Source organism: Cinclus cinclus, chromosome 27 (genome assembly GCF_963662255.1).
Source record: "Cinclus cinclus chromosome 27, bCinCin1.1, whole genome shotgun sequence".
Classification (NCBI taxonomy): domain Eukaryota; kingdom Metazoa; phylum Chordata; class Aves; order Passeriformes; family Cinclidae; genus Cinclus; species Cinclus cinclus.
In genome coordinates, this window is record NC_085072.1 from 2280154 (window position 1) to 2295963 (window position 15810).

Here is a 15810-nt window from a genome sequence, read left to right on the forward strand (position 1 = left end):
CCTTATGAAACCAGAACTGGGCCACGAGGGCACTGCGGGCCACAGCACCTCCAAACAGGAACAAGCAGCTCGCTGGGAGGAGCAGGAACAGCAAGAGCTGCCCTGCTCAAAACTTCAGCCAGCAGATGGGTCCTGTTGGGTGTCACACCGAGAATTTTCCACGCAGCCTCTCCAGCGGGTGGCATGGCTGGAAAGCCAACCAGCAGCTGTGTTTGCTTTGTTGAAGCTGTTTCAAAAACAGGCTTCCCGTTCTTGGACTGGGTCTGGTCCTGGGAGAAGAGGTTTCAGAAGAAGAAAATGCAATAGGATCACTTTAGGGGTGCTGGGAGCCAGTCCTTATGGAAGGTTGAAGAGGGAGAATGACAACTAAGGTGTCCTGAGAAGTCTTTTCATTTTAAAACAGTCTCTAGCTTAGTCTGATGCCCAGTGCCTCCTGAAGGTTATCCAGGTTTGCCTCTGGCTTCTTTCAGGGTCTGTTGCAGTCTCTGTTTGAACCTCTCGTACTTCCTGTGCACTTGCTGGATTTTCTCCTTCTCTTCTTTGTCCAGGATCATCAGGAAGTTCTGCAGCTCTGGGATGGAGAAGGCGTCCCACTGCAAAACCAGCACAGAGGCAAAGTGAGCACACACCTGGTGGGTTTTGTGGGTTCTTACCTCTGCATCTGTGAGGAGGAGCAATAAAATACATCTAAATGTGTCTGATCTCCAGGGATTTTGACCTCATGTTGTGAAAGAGATGGGATAAGGGGCTACAGCATGAAGGACTGTCCCAGTTCTCCCACCCCACAGCACGGGAAGCAGAATCCTGCAGGATGCAACAGCTCCCAGCATTTGCTTCACTGTGATGGGGAGAAAGGTTTTAACCAAAAACTGTGAATTTATTGCCTGAGTGTCCCTGGCTTTTACTTAAATTAGTGGATTACTTATAACAATGCTCAGCTAATCTAATTAGTGAGGATTAACCCTGGGGCTGCACTGCTGGGTTCTATAAACAGATTATGGAGTGGCCATCAAAAGCGGCCTCAGCATTTTCACAGCTCAAGTTTGAATTATTTTAAAAACCCAGATCACTTAGGAGCAGTAAAAGACTGACCCAGCCTTCTCAGAGGGAAACAGCCCTTTTTGTGCTGCTTCTCCACTCATGTCCCAGCTCTGCCACATGCTCCACATTTGTGTGAAAACCAAGGAAAAGTCACCAACGTACCTCAACTTCCCCCGTTTCGTTTTCCTTCAGCACAAAGCTCAGCACATTCGTGTCAGGGCCCGCCAGCAGCCGCAGGTACAGGGGGTACTCGGTGAGAGGGAGCTTCTGCAAGAGCACTGCAAGGACAGCAGACACCCCCAGTGAGATCAGGGCTGCCAGGGCAGAGGGAAGCTCAGCAGCTTGGCTGGAGCATGGAACAGCATGCTCAGGATCACAGGGCTCTAGCACAGATCCATAAGGATCCGTGTAAGGTCTCAGCTGCTTTCAGCCCCTTCTGAAAACAATTCCCTGCTAACCTAAGCAGCATCACCTCCTGCCTGACACCCCAGTGAGTCCTACAGCACACCAAAGAGAAGCCAAACTCACCACCCCAGGGAGAGCTGGCAGGTGCCAGACCCTGAACTCACCTTGCCCATCTTTCCGCATCTCCTTGAAAAGTGCAAACTTCTGGGGGTTATCCACCACCATGAACTTCTTCAGCAGCCCCTGGATCACCTCGCTCACCGTGGTCGTGCTGCTGATGTGCAGCTGTTTGATGGCATCCAGGGGCAGGTAGAAGGAGGTTCTCTTGTCTGTCATCTCTGCCAGGTTCACCTCCTTGAGGGCATCGTAGATGGACTGGGGCCGGATCCCGGCTGGCACCGTCACCGGGCGCCTCAGCTTCAGGTGCACCTTGATGAACCCCGTGTACGTCCCATTGTCGTTCTGGGGCAAAGCACACAGGGATCAGGCTCCAGGCAGCTTTTCCAGCCCCTTCTTTCCACCACAAGAGGCTGGGGTGACAGCAGGAGCTGCCCCCACTCTGGGAGAGCCAGTGTTTCTCATTAATCATGTCAAAAATACCCAGTAATTTCGGGACACTCACTACTGATTTTCTCTTGGTAATGACTCATCCCTTCCCCTCGACTGTGGGATCTTGTTTTATTTCAAACCAGCCCTGCTATGAGGCAGTTATGGAAATTCCATTACATGGACTTTGTAGTTGTAGTTAATATGGATTCAAAACCCCTGGTTAAGCAGGATCTCCCAAACTTATTCCTGATGTTTTATTCCCCATTTAAGGGATTCTCACATCTCTATGTAAAAGGTCATCCCTGTACATCAGTTGATCCCACCCTCAGCTCCACAAAAATGCAGGAACCAGGAGAAAAGCTTGGATCTGCACAGTCCACCCAGGAAGCCTGGCAGTGGTGAGGGCAGAGCATCTCTCTAGAAATGTTTTGTGTTCCTAAATCCACTTCCAACAGCTGCTGAACTGCTGCTGATCTCATCCCCACTGGTGCTCACCCATCTGGGACAAGGCTTTGTGGCAACTCCTTGCCAGAGATCAGTGCCAGCAGGAAGGGATGGAGGTAGGGAAGTGCCAGTGACACCGGAAAGCCAAGCAGGAGGAAAAGCAGCTTGACAGCCACCCTCATCCCAGTGATACCTTCCCCACAGGCTGGCCTTGTTCAGAGCCCACAGAAACCACCAGCAGTCTCTGTGTGTGAGGGGAAACCAGCCCAGTACGTACCAGTTTCATCAACAGGCAGTTGGTGACCTTTGCATTGTACTTTTCAATCTTCTGTTTGATCTCCTGGATGGTTGGAGGCTCAGGTTTTTCTTCTTCTACCGTTTGTGTCACATTCTGCAATCACAAGAGTGGGGCTTTAGCTGCTTTTTGTGTTGGGTAACACTCCATCTGTTCAGCTCCACGTTTTCCTGGGAAAGCAGGAACGAATCCTGCACAGTGATGACGCAGGTGGGGATGGTCCCTGAATGTGCAGGATGCCACATCCCAACTCCAAACCACCTCTGACACCAGTGACAGGCAGTGGAGGGCAGCACAAAATGCACCAGGTGGTGGCACGGAGCAGTAAAACATCCCAGTACAAACCAGGGCAAAAAAAATCCAGCCTTTAAAAACCACTTTCAAAGCAAAGCCACCTGCACCTGTGAGTATTTATTTCCTTCTTGCAATGCAAGAAGAAAAATCCCATCCTATTTCCAGTATTCGTGGCTCTGACTCCCCAAAACTCAAGCAGCTTTCAGTGGGTTCACTCAGGCAGAACCTGGAGTTTAAATCCTTCACTGCTCTTGTCCAAAGCTTGGGAAATTATAGCTCAGAGCAATAAAAGCACACGAGGAGCAGGCTGGCAGTGTGACTGATTATAAATCAGGCACTGCAGGGCCAGTCCAGGCACTCCAGCCCGTGTCAGAAACTGCTCAGTGTCCGTGTGGGCTCACCCAGAGGGGGACAGAGGCTGCTGCTCTCCCACATTTGGGGGAATTTCCTCCAAAACCAGCAGATCTGACCTGTAAGTGGGCACTACCCATGGAAATGTCACTAATGAACAATCACAGAATCATTAAGGTCGGAAAAGATCTCTGAGATCGAGTCCAGCTGTCAACACAGCACCATTAAACCATGTCCCCAAGCGTCACATCCACGGCCCTTTGAACACTTCCAGGGATGGTGACTCCACCACTTCCCTGGGCACACTGTTCCAACACCTGACCACCCTTCCATGAAGAAATTGTCACTATTATCCAGTCCAAACGTCCCTTGGCTCCCCTCCAGCCCGGGGGGCAGATCTCTACGCACTGCCTGCTTTATCTGCTCCATCTGCAGCAAGCAAGCCTCTGTGTGTCTTGGGCAATGCTCAGCGGGCTGGATCTCCCTGCTCAGAGCTCTGCTGCCTTCCCAGAACTCTCCACCTTCCCTGGCGACAGCCTGGGAATGCATTTTGCCCAGTTTTTATGTGGGCTTGCTCAGAAGTTGGCATTATCAGGGAGCAGAAAGCATGAAGGGATGTGCCATCAAGGCTAGGGAGGCTCAGAATGAAAACTGTAACCTCTGAGAAGGAAAAAAATAAAGGGAAAGAAAAGAAAAAATAGGCAGCTTGGGGAGCGAAACTTGTATCTTCCCAGATAGCCCCAGAGCACACAGGACAAGGATGCAGCAAGCTGTAAATCAGCCAATATTGCCCAAGGCTACCCACGGTATTTCTTTCAGGAGGAGAATCAAGCAGAGGACAAACTGAAGCCCTGGCTGCAATCTGGCAAGGCAGCTGCAGTGCTGGGACTGGGGAGCTCTGGATTCACTGAGGCCATTCCCCAGTGACACTTCATGATTTCCCAATTTCCACCCCAGAGCAGCAAACAGCTCGAGATCCCCGACACCCACGTGGAGCAGGAACCCAGGGGACACCAGTGACACCGAGTGCAGCCTCCTGGGTCACTGCAAGAGAGGGAGGGGGGCTTTAGACAAAGGCATGGAGTGACAGGATATGGGGTGATGGCTTTGAACTCAAAGAGGGGAGATTTACATGAGATATTGGGGAGAAATCCAACCCTGAGAGGGTGGGCAGGCCCTGGAAGTGTCCAAGGCCAGGCTGGACACTCTGGGACAGTGGAAGGTGTCCCTGGAAGTTGGGACTGGATGAGTTTTAAGGTCCCTTCCAACCCAAAGCATTCTATGGCAATAAAAGCAAAGCTTTCCTAGGTTATTTGAGAACTGCACATAAATATTCCTTTATCAGAGCTCCTCAGTCTGTCAGAGTCCTTTGGATCACAATGCACCAAGTCTTGGCCACGCACAGGTGCTGACCTGGCAGAGAAGTCCTTAAAAATCAACTTTAGAAATCATGGTGACGGTTGAGATTTTGAAAGTGGCATGATGGAAAAGAAAAAAAAAATAAGAAAGAAAAGATAAACAACAAAAACCCCCCACCCCTTCCCTATAAGTTAACAGAAGATGAACTCTCAGAAAGCCTGCACTTCCTCATGTCACAGCACTGAGACCGGCACAGCTGTGCTGCCTCTCACCAGGGCTGGCCCCACCCCAACCACACAGTGAGGGAGGGCAGGGCACCCCCAGGACTGTCCCTCCTGCACACAGAGAGGGGCAGCTGCAGAGCTGAGGGCACCACGACATCATCCATGGCACAAACAGAGCCCAGCATAGAGAACATCCATCCATCATCCATCCATCATCCATCCATCATCCATCCATCATCCATCCATCCATCATCCATCATCCATCATCCATCCATCATCCATCATCCATCCATCCATCCATCCATCATCCATCCATCATCCATCCATCCATCATCCATCCATCCATCATCCATCCATCCATCATCCATCCATCATCCATCCATCCATCATCCATCCATCATCCATCCATCCATCCATCATCCATCCATCCATCCATCATCCATCCATCATCCATCCATCCATCCATCATCCATCCATCATCCATCCATCATCCATCCATCCATCCATCCATCCATCCATCCATCATCCATCCATCCATCCATCCATCCATCCATCCATCCCTCATCCAGACATGCACAAAGTGTGTTTTGCTTTTAGCAAGAGCAAACCCAGCAGCTCTGCCTGTCCCTGTCCCTGTAGTTTGCTTCTCTCCAGGTCCCTCCCCTCGTGTGATGTTCCCAGCTGAGGGACACAGCTCGTGGCAGCAATTAAGAGCCTGGGAGCAGCTCAGTTTCCATGGAGGGACACGGCACAGCAGGGCAGCAGGAGCCTGGAGCGGTGCCCCAGGGCCTGGCAGCAGGCACGGGCAGATGAGGAGAGCTTTGGCTTCCGAGAAACCCAAACCACTCACAGGAGGGGCCCTGGCTCAGGAGCACATCACCGCTGTCACACGGTGTCACCTCACTGCACACTCTGTCACAAACCACTGCCCAGCTGTGGTGTCCTGCCTTCCCCACACCTGCCTTCCTCAGGGTACCTGCAGCCTGCTCAGCCCCCTGCCAGCTCCCCTCTCTCCCACACCCTCCCACTCCAGGGAAAAAAAAGTTTTGATAATTTCTTTCATGCATCCATCCCACCATGGGCACAGTGGCAGGACAGTGTCCTGATCAAGCCTGGGGACACACAGTGAAGTCATGGGAGAAAAATCAAGGCAAACTCCATCCAGCTCTCCCAGAGGATCCAGAGTGGGGCCACCCCTGCTCCAGGGGTTGTTTAGGGATGGGGGAAGGAGCCCCATAAGGGCACTGGGGATCCAAGGGCTCAACTCTTCACCTCATCTTGCCACTCAAGTGATGCTCAGGCCAGGCAACACCATGATTCCCCCAAGCAAGGACTACCCATCCATCCCAGTCCTGCACACCTAAATATTCAGCTTTTCTGCTTCCAGACCCAAACCAGCCCAGCAGCAGCAGCAGCCCCGTGGGGCAGGAGCCCTGGGAAGAGCAGTGCAGGACCAGATCAGCCACTCCTTGCTCCTCAGAAATCAACCCCAACCTCTGGTTGTGCAAAGTTTCTGGTGCAGTATCTGCAATTCTGGCTAAAGGAAGAAAAACAGAAGCTTTTAACCATAAACCGTTGCCACATTTCCTGTTGTACCGTGACAGGATGAAACGAGCTGGTAACAAAACCACATCTCTGATCTGCTCGAGTTGAGATCTCCTCAACCCTGCTGAGCCTGCAGCTTCCCTGTGTGAAAAACAAGGATGAGCCAGCTCAGCCATCCTTGGGGACCACCTGGCCAGTGGCCACAGGACATCCGTGTGGCAGCCAGAGGAACGGGCACATTCCCAGTGCCACCCTCCTGTGTGAGCAGCAGGAAAACCACGGGAAAAGCCTGGAGCTGCCAGGAGAGCTCCATGCGTGCTCCATGGAAAACCTGCTGCACAGCACTGCAGGGCCAGAGGTGAGACACGCTGCCATGGCCCAGACTCAGCAGCTGAGGGCTTTGCCAGCCCTGTGGCCGTGCCATAAACCAGTGCTGGCTGCAGTGACACACGGGCTGCCAGCACTGTCTGGACACGGGGATTTGGGACATCCGCAGCAGCACAGCACCCGCCCGTGCCCTCCCCCTGTCCTCCACAACCCACGTTATTGCTCAGCTGTAAGAAATCCTCATTGTGAGGAACGACTGGAGCCACAGCTGGCACTAGGGCTAATGCTCCACACGGACAAAAGCTGCCCAGGAAGAGCTGTGGGAAGGGGCAGGACCGTGGTACACAAAGCCCATGGCCCGGGGCTGGGCAGGGTTCACCACCAGGCTTCACTCAGTGCTAGCCAGCACTCAGCTAATGAGCTGTAAACTCCTGCCAGGCTTTTATGGACAGCCCAGCGGCCATCGAGGTGATGGTGACAGCTCTTAAAAGAGTTCTAAGCCAAGAGAGGCAACAAGGAAACCTCCTGTGATGGACATTTCCATTTACAAGGATGCCAGGAGAAACACACCCCACAGTCATAGAGCACCGTCCCTACAGCCTCTCACCTTCTCAAGCCAACTCCCAACTTAAAAACCTTTTAAAAGCAGCCAAGGCAGGAGCTCTGCATCACCCTGGGCCCCTGATCTGGGAAGAACAGCTCCAGGTGGGACCCAGGAGCTGTCCCACCACAGCCCCACTCCAGGAGCTGCTGTGTGGTCACAGGCTGGAGGACCAGGAGCTCTGGGACTGTGGCTTCACCAGCAAGCCAGGCATGGGAAAGCAGCAGAGGCAGAAAGTCTGAGTGTGCTGAACACTCCCTGGAGCCAGGGCCACCATCCCTGACCCTCGCTCCCTGCCAGTTCTCACCAGCTCTTTGGTTAATGAATTTGAAGAGCAGAGCACTGGGGATGGATCTGGCCCAGCATCACCACGTTCTTGGCAGTCTGACCTCGAGGCAGGAGTGGCCAAGTCCTCCCTGGAGTGCTCGGGCACAGCTCCATCACCCTTTCCACCAGCCAGGCTGTGACAGCTCTCGTTCTCAAACCCACGGCCCAAGCTCTCCCTTTGGCTCCTTGTTCAGACTGCAGGAGCATTTCAGAGATCTCCTCTGAAGGGATTTTATCAGCTGGGCCATCAATCCTTATTTTTTCTGCTAATTAAGGGAAGTTTTGTCTTAAAACACCAGAAAAGAAAGCCTGGAGAAGCACATGTGAGTGTCCCTGGCTGTGGAGCTGCAGTTCAGAGCAGCATCACCTGCGACCACAAACACAGCCCAGCACAAAGGACTGAAAATAAATGTGAATGCTTCAGATTTGAGTCCAAAACATGAGGACCAGCGGCTCAGATCTGTAAATCCAGCTGCAGCAGCAGGGAGTGGTGGCAGCTCAGGGACATTGGGGACAGGTCTGTCACCAGAGCTGGGACATCTCTGCTCTCACAGAGCTCTCCATCCCTGCACAACATCCAGCACTTGTCCTTCAACATCCACTCCCAGGGTTCACAGCACTAAAGTGGGAAAGGATCCACTGCTCCAGCACAGACAGCCAGGGGAGAGAATCACACAAGACGTATGGACCAGAAAAAACAAAAAAACCCCTTAAATACCCCAAACATTTCCCTCCCTCTGAGAAATTCAGCTGAGGTGCTGTGGTTTGCTTTGGGGTTCAGAGGAAAAGGCAGCAGACAGGAGAGCTGTGCTGCTTTGGAGCAGGGAGAGGGATGGCTGCTGCATTTCAGAGAGGTTAGAGCAAGTGAAGACAGGCTCAGTGTTTTGATTGCCATGGAGACTTCACTTAGAAACCGATTTTCCTGCCACATCTCAGCTCAGCACTGAGAGCTGACAAGGTCCTCACAAGGAGCTGCAGCTCAGGGGGGTCCAGGCTGGGGCTCCTCTGCATTGCACCACGCTGGCCATGCCCATGCTGCCCACCCAGCCCCAGCTGGGTCCCTGCACCCCAAAACCCTGCCCTGAGCACCAGCCAGCCCTGGGATTGTGGGGCAAGGCTGGGTGGGATCTTGGAGATCCCTTCATCCATCCCTTGCTTGGGTTCTGCCCCTCCTGTGCTTCCCATCCCTGGACATTCTCTTGCTCCCTCCCCTCTCGGAGCCAGCTCTCTCATCAGCCACTGGTGCAGGACTCCAAGAGCAATTTTGCAGAGTTTTAAGCAATCAGGCTTCAGGCAGAAGCCACTGAAGCCAGTCAGCTGGAGAGGCCTGAAAATGCAAAGCAATGGATCTCCAGGGGTGAGGTCACATCTGAGATCTGAACCAGCTCTTTGCTAATGAACAGTGATTTCACTGATGGTTCTGAAAATAAAAAGGAATTACAGCATTCCTAGAAAGTGGCTCTTCTACAGACTAATACAGTTGTTTCAATCAGAAAAATTGTTTCTGTAATCCTACAGACCAAATCCCACTCCATGCAGTGCCTGTGGGTCCCCTCCTACCCACCCACACCTCATTTCCTCCTCAGAGATGTTTCCTGTGTCTTTCAGGACATGAATCCCTAAATTATCCACATTTATCTTCCTCCTGCCCAGAGCAGGCCCTGCCACACTGCCAGCCCTGTCCTGGCTCAGGAATCACCCCTGGGCACCCCAGGATGGACAATAATCACCATTCCCAAACACATCCACCAGCTTAACTCACCCTGGGGTCTCAGCTCATGTTTTCACCCCGTGGCCAGGAGCAGGTGGTGAAAAAATAGAGTTGTAGTCACACACAGCTCTTGCAGGGGTAGAAATGTTCCACATTCAAAAATCATCACTTAAATAAGGTGTCAAGAGAGAGACAGGGAGTGAATCAAAACCCGAGAGAGATGTCCACCACCTCCTCAGGGTCCATCACCTCCTCTTCCTCCTGCAGGACCTGCACCACCACCAACCCCAAACCAGCCTTCCTCCACCAAGGCCTGAGCATGGTTTCTGTCTCTGTGAGAATCCACCTCCTCACACAGCCCCATTACACAACACCACTTGGGCTCAGCAGCCTGTTTAGTGCATGTGGGGTTTTTTTTGGTTTGGTTTTTCTTTTTAATTTTCATGTAAAGGAACAATTTCCTCCCCACAACACTAAACCCCTGATAGGCTCCATCTTCTCTGGCAGCTTGAGCTCTGCCACCCACGCTGGTCACATACAGGTGAAGAACTGGACAAAAAGAGGCTACAGCAACCCCTGACCCCTCTGAGAGGGAGGAATCCCAAACAGCAACAGCACCAGGGTGATTCCCAGAGGTCCCCCAGGATCTGCAGTGCCCTGGCTCAAACAGAGCAGCTCTGGCTGCACCAGCACCCAGATCTCCTCCATCTCCTACACAAATGAATCACCAAATGACATTTAAAAACCAGCAGTACGAGTTGGTTAATCATAGAGAGAGGGAGCTGCTGGCTAGCGGGGAATATCCCCTCTTAAACCACCTCTGCAGAGAAATTCAATAAAATTCCCAGCTGCTGGAAGCTCCCCCTGCCCAAGGAGAGCCCTTGGAGCTGCTGCAGGAAGCTGAACCCCAAAGCACCTGCTGAGGGGTGCAAATACAGCAGAGGCTGAACAGGAGCACATCGGTGCTGGTGGTTTACAGGAGGATTTTAAGTGAAAAAGCTGCTCCCTGGGCCAGATTTGATCTCTGGGTGCTGCAGGGTTCCCGTGTGAAACTCCCACTTCTGCAGCAGCACCTTCTCCTTTTATGTTCAGCTCTGGTTGGGGCCCCAAAGTTCATGACAGGGGTTTTTATTTAATGTATTTATTTTAAAAATAAACATTTAAAAATCTGTGAAGCAGCCTTGCCAGTGTTGCTGAGACACAAATCTCAAATCCTGGGTGAAACGCTGCCCAGCCAAGCCCTCTGTCCTTCTCCAAAGCAGGCACACACAGCCGCAGGCTCCCAGAAAAGGACCGCGTTCATCATCGTGTTAATCAGTTCACACATTAATCCTGCCCTGAACTTTCCCATCCACCGCACAGGTGCGATTTTCACCCAGATTCTGCAAGGCCAAACCACAGATCCCTGACCCGTGGCTGACATCTGCCTAAAGGCTGCTAAATTATTTCACCCCATGCTGAAAAAACCCACCGAGAGCCGGCGTGAATCCCCACGGAACGGGGAAACCCGGCGTGGAAAAGGCTGAGAAAACCCCGCGGCGGTGCAGACCCCGCACAGGAGAGGACAGAACCCCCTCGTCAGCTCTGCCCCGAGCCCCGCACCAGCTCATTTTTGGCAGCACCCGCATCCGAACGTGCGGCATCCCCCGGCCCTGCGTTACCTTGGCAGGGACCTTGCTCTGCGCGCTGCGGAAGAACGAGGTTTTGGCCGTGAAAAAGCAATCCTCGAGGTCTTCATCCAAGCTGCAGTAGCCGCTGCTCATGCTGCTGCCGATGGTCATGGGAGCCGGGCAGAGGCGAGGGGATGCGGGCGAGCCGGGGGCTCGGGGGGCCGGCGAGCATCGGGGTCCCCTCTGCGCTCACATCCCCGGCTCGCCGCTTATCTGCACCAGCTCCTTCTGCTCATCCTGCCGAGCTGCTCCTGCTTGACAGGCAGCCGTGCCGGGTAACCCTTCCCTTCCCGCACCCGCCTCCCTGCGCAGCGGCGCTGGGCCAGCATGGAAGGGGCAGAGCTCCCGGTTCTCTCCCGGTCCTCTCCCGGTTCGCTCCCGGTTCTCTCCCGGTTCGCTCCCGGTTCGCTTCCGATTCTCTCCCGGTCCTCTCCCGGTTCGCTCCCCGTTCTCTCCCGGTTCGCTCCCGGTTCGCTCCCCGTTCTCTCCCGGGGGTGCCCGCGCAGCAGCAGCGGCAGCAGCGGCATCACCTCCCCTTCCTGCCCTCGTCCCGTACTGCCGCAGCCCGGCCACTTCCTCTTGCAAAATTTCTCACCCCGCTCGCAGCCGAGGTGCCGGGCTCGGCCCTGGTCCTCGGGGACCCCTGGCAGCACCTTGGAGACCCAAAACGCGGTGCCACGGCGGGCCGGGAGCTGCTCCGCGCCTGCTGGAGCATCCCCGCGAGCTGCCGTGGCATCACCTGAGGGAACGGAGGTGGTGGGGAAGGGGGGAGGCAGGTGGGGATGCCGCTCAGACCCCAGTCGGGGTGCCAGGAGCTCCTGGCCATCACAAGTGGGTGCCCCTCTGCCCTGCTGCTGATTTCAGAGCAGCAGGAGCAATTCTGAGAACCCAGACTGTAGCCCAGGGAAAAGCTGCTCAGTTATTGACTCTTGCTTTTACAGCAGCCCTGACCTTCCTGCTTGGTGAAGATCACAGGGATTTGTGGGGCTGGGCAGGGGAAGGGCTCTGCTCCCCTCAGGATGCCACGGGCAGGGACCCCTCCCACTGTCCCAGGCTGCTCCAACCCCCATGTCCAGCCTGGCCTTGGGCACTGCCCGGGATCCAGGGGCAGCCACAGCTGCTCTGGGAATTCCAGCCCAACCCCTGCCCACCCTCCCAGGGAAGAATTTCTTCCCAATATCTCATCTCAACTTGCTCCTCCAGACCTTCCCACCAGCCAGCACCAAAACCTCTCCTCTTGACAGATTGCAGATGTTGCTCCAAACCCTTCCAGCTGTATCTGTTGAAGAACTTCAACTGCTACAAGGCTTTGAGAGCTCCGTGCCCACCACAGCAGCATCCCATGAATACAAACAGGGATGTGGATGGAAAGCCTGGCAACATCTGCAGCTCAGAAAGGGGAAGGCAAGAATCCAAGTGCCTTATTTACAGAGGGAATAAATAAGCCACGTTCTTATGGCAGCAGTGTGTTCCTGCAGCAGCACAACCCCCTCTGCTCCACAGGGATAAATTTAGAGGAGAAATTGGCTTAAATTGAGCATGTGCAACACCAGCAGAAAGTGAGGGTTGGGAGCATCAGCCTCAGGGTCTTCTGTGAAGCCTCAACCCAAAAGTTTCCCAGTGGAACCAAGGTGCAACCTCTGGATGCTCCATGGGATTCTCCAGGAATGCCTCATTTATTCCTTGCAGTCCACCTGCTTGGGACATCAGCTCCATAAAAAATACAACAAAGCCAAATAAATCCAATAACTTCGACCCCTTTGTTCAGCAGCAGCTCCATGTAATGGTTACCTGCACATCAGCCCCTCAAAACCCCACTGACCTCGGTACCCTGCACCAGTTCAGAGGTTCACAGCACAAAACCTGCCCTGCCAAATCCAGGGAGTGAATTCCTGGTGCTGCCGAGGCCAGAGGAGGCTTTTGGCAGCTTCAGCAGAGTCTGGATGTCACCCTGGGAGGCTGATCTGGGTCCCAAATGTAAAACACTCCTAAACACTTAACTGGATCAAAGCCCAAATTATCAATGCCTGGTATTACATGGCAACAGTCCTTAAATAGGTGATACTAAAATAGTTATTTCTCTGATGCTTTTACTTTGCTTAATTTTGATAATATGATTTAATGACTTCCAATTATGCCAGCTATTAATTCTTTTGTGTGTTTTCAGGCCTCTTCCCCTCCTGCCAGTATATTCAGGCATCCTGTTAGTCTCCTACTGGAATATTGACATTATTTTCCCTCCATCCTTCTCCTTCCCAGCAGCAGAACCTGCCTGAGCAACAGAAACCCTCCAGGAACGTGGCTGCCTGCTCAGATCAAGCAAACCTGGCAATGATTTGTCCCTGAATATCCATTATCCATAAGGAATAATGGAGCTTTGCTGCAGAGATTTACCCTCATTAACCCTCAAATCAACCCCCACACCCCCAGCACGGGCCACAGGAACCCAACCAGGACTTTGCTGTGCTGAGGATTCCAAGGTGCAATCCCCAGCGGGGCCCTTGGGATGGGCTGATGGATTTCTGTCTGCTGCTGGAATTGGAGAGACACTTTTATTTCACAGGATGCCTCCCCACTCCCCAGGGTGACAGCAGGGTGATGGATGGCCATGAAGCACAGGCTCCCTGTTTGTTATTAGGCCCATCAATAACCCTGGCTGGGGTGATCACCCTGATGATGAAACGAGACTTTCTCATTTTTCCAAGAGCCCAGCATTGCTGGGGGAAGTCCAGGGGCATCCTAAGGAGATGTAACCACACACAGATTTACAAACACCTGGAGTGGAGAACTCACTCTGAGCCCTTTCATAATGCAGAATTTAGGAAGATCGATCCCATCCCACTTCAGATTTCTCCTGATCATTTTATTCTGAGCAGCAGCTGCCCAGCAAAGGATGGATGAAAACCAAACCCCACACCACAAACAGAAACCCTATGTTTGCCCTTGGAAAAGTGCAAAATGTTTCCATCCCCAGTTCTGCACGAGCGCATCAAGGTCCTCCACAAAGAGGGGTAAAAACAGGGGCTTGTACTGAGGGAGAGAACCCAGAACCACAGAACCATCAAGGCTGGAAAAAACCTTTGACTGAATCCCACTACACCCACTAAGCCAGATCATCAAGTGCCACATCCACTCTTTTTTTTTTTTTTTTGAACATTTCGAGACGTGCTGACTCCACCACTTCCCTGAGGAGCTGTCCCAAACATTTCCAAAAAAGCACACAGAGCCTGAAAAGGCTCCATCCCAGCTAAATCCACTCCAGGCAGGTCTCCCAGCCATGCCTTAAGCTTGCAGCATGAAGCATCTCCCATCTCATCCGGAGTGGTGAGAGCCTCCCTGGCCCTGCAGCCTGTGCCACCCACGCAGGAGCCCCAGACACTGCAGGGCCCCGGGGGGATTAAAGCAAAGCTGAGCTTTCCGGAGTAAACCTGGGATTACTGCACATCCTAACACAGACTGCAGAGTCTCCATCCCCCGGGACCTCTGAAAGTCTCAAAACAAGGCTGGCAGCCAGCACTCCTTGGAAATCCCTGCTCGTGCCTTGGGAAATGCATCTCTGCTGCCGATTGCCAGGCACTGTGCACCCCGTGCTGGGACCATCCCATCCCATCCCATCCCATCCCATCCCATCCCATCCCATCCCATCCCATCCCATCCCATCCCATCCCATCCCATCCCATCCCATCCCATCCCATCCCATCCCAGTATCCCAGTCCTTGGCAGGAGTTGGGATTTGGGCCGTGCAGGGGTTTGATGTCCCCGCACGGCACCGCCCTGCCCCAGGTGACAGCAGCTCAGGTGACAGCGTTTTAAACACGGCAGAGCTCCTCACACACCGGTACGGGGAGGGAGGGCCATGCCCACATTCCCAACCTCCATCCCGGCAGGGCACCGAGGGCTGCGGGTGGCACATGGTGACACTCACAGGGACACTCACAGCTGAGCTCTGGCCAGCCCTCCCTCCTGGAAAACGCCCTGGGAGCAGGAAATCAGCTCTGTGCAGGACACTGAGCACGGGGCTGTGCCCCCCCAGGACCCCTCCCCACGTACCTGGCTGCAGGCTGGCAGCAGCGTGCCCTCCGGGGACAGCTGGCTCTGCCACTGGCCCGGCCGGCGACAATCCAGCTGGATGAGGCTGCGGCACTCCTGGTGACACGTGTACCTGCAGTCTGCAGGGACAGAAGGGACAGCGTGAGGCACCCCGGAGCTGCCACCGGGGCTGGGGGACAGCGGGGGCACCAGGGGAAGGGATGGATTGCAGCCAGAGGGATTCCAGCACGGCCAGAGCTGCAGCAGGCACGTGTTCACAGGGTCACACACGTGTCCCTGTGAACACACGTGTCCCTGTGAACACACATGGTCACACACGTGTCCCTGGGTCACACACGTGTCCCTGTGAACACACATGGTCACACACGTGTCCCTGTGTCACACACGTGTCCCTGTGAACACACGTGTCCCTGTGAACACACATGGTCACACACGTGTCCCTGTGTCACACACGTGTCCCTGTGAACACACGTGTCCCTGTGAACACACATGGTCACACACGTGTCCCTGGGTCACACACGTGTCCCTGTGAACACACATGGTCACACACGTGTCCATGTGTCACACACGTGTCCCTGTGAACACACGTGTCCCTGTGAACACACATGGTCACACAC

At 53.8% G+C, this 15810-nt stretch overlaps 1 protein-coding gene across 1 annotated transcript; it reads right to left on the reverse strand.

Annotated features, from left to right (window-relative positions):
- Positions 1-228: 228 nt before the first annotated feature.
- Positions 229-11254, reverse strand: RASSF5 (Ras association domain family member 5). Its single transcript, XM_062509440.1, has 5 exons — positions 11135-11254; positions 2717-2830; positions 1611-1908; positions 1204-1319; positions 229-593 (listed from the first exon to the last, which is right to left on the reverse strand). Exons 1-5 carry the CDS (start codon positions 11252-11254, stop codon positions 441-443), a joined length of 801 nt encoding a protein of 266 aa, XP_062365424.1. The 3' UTR covers positions 229-440.
- Positions 11255-15810: the final 4556 nt, after the last annotated feature.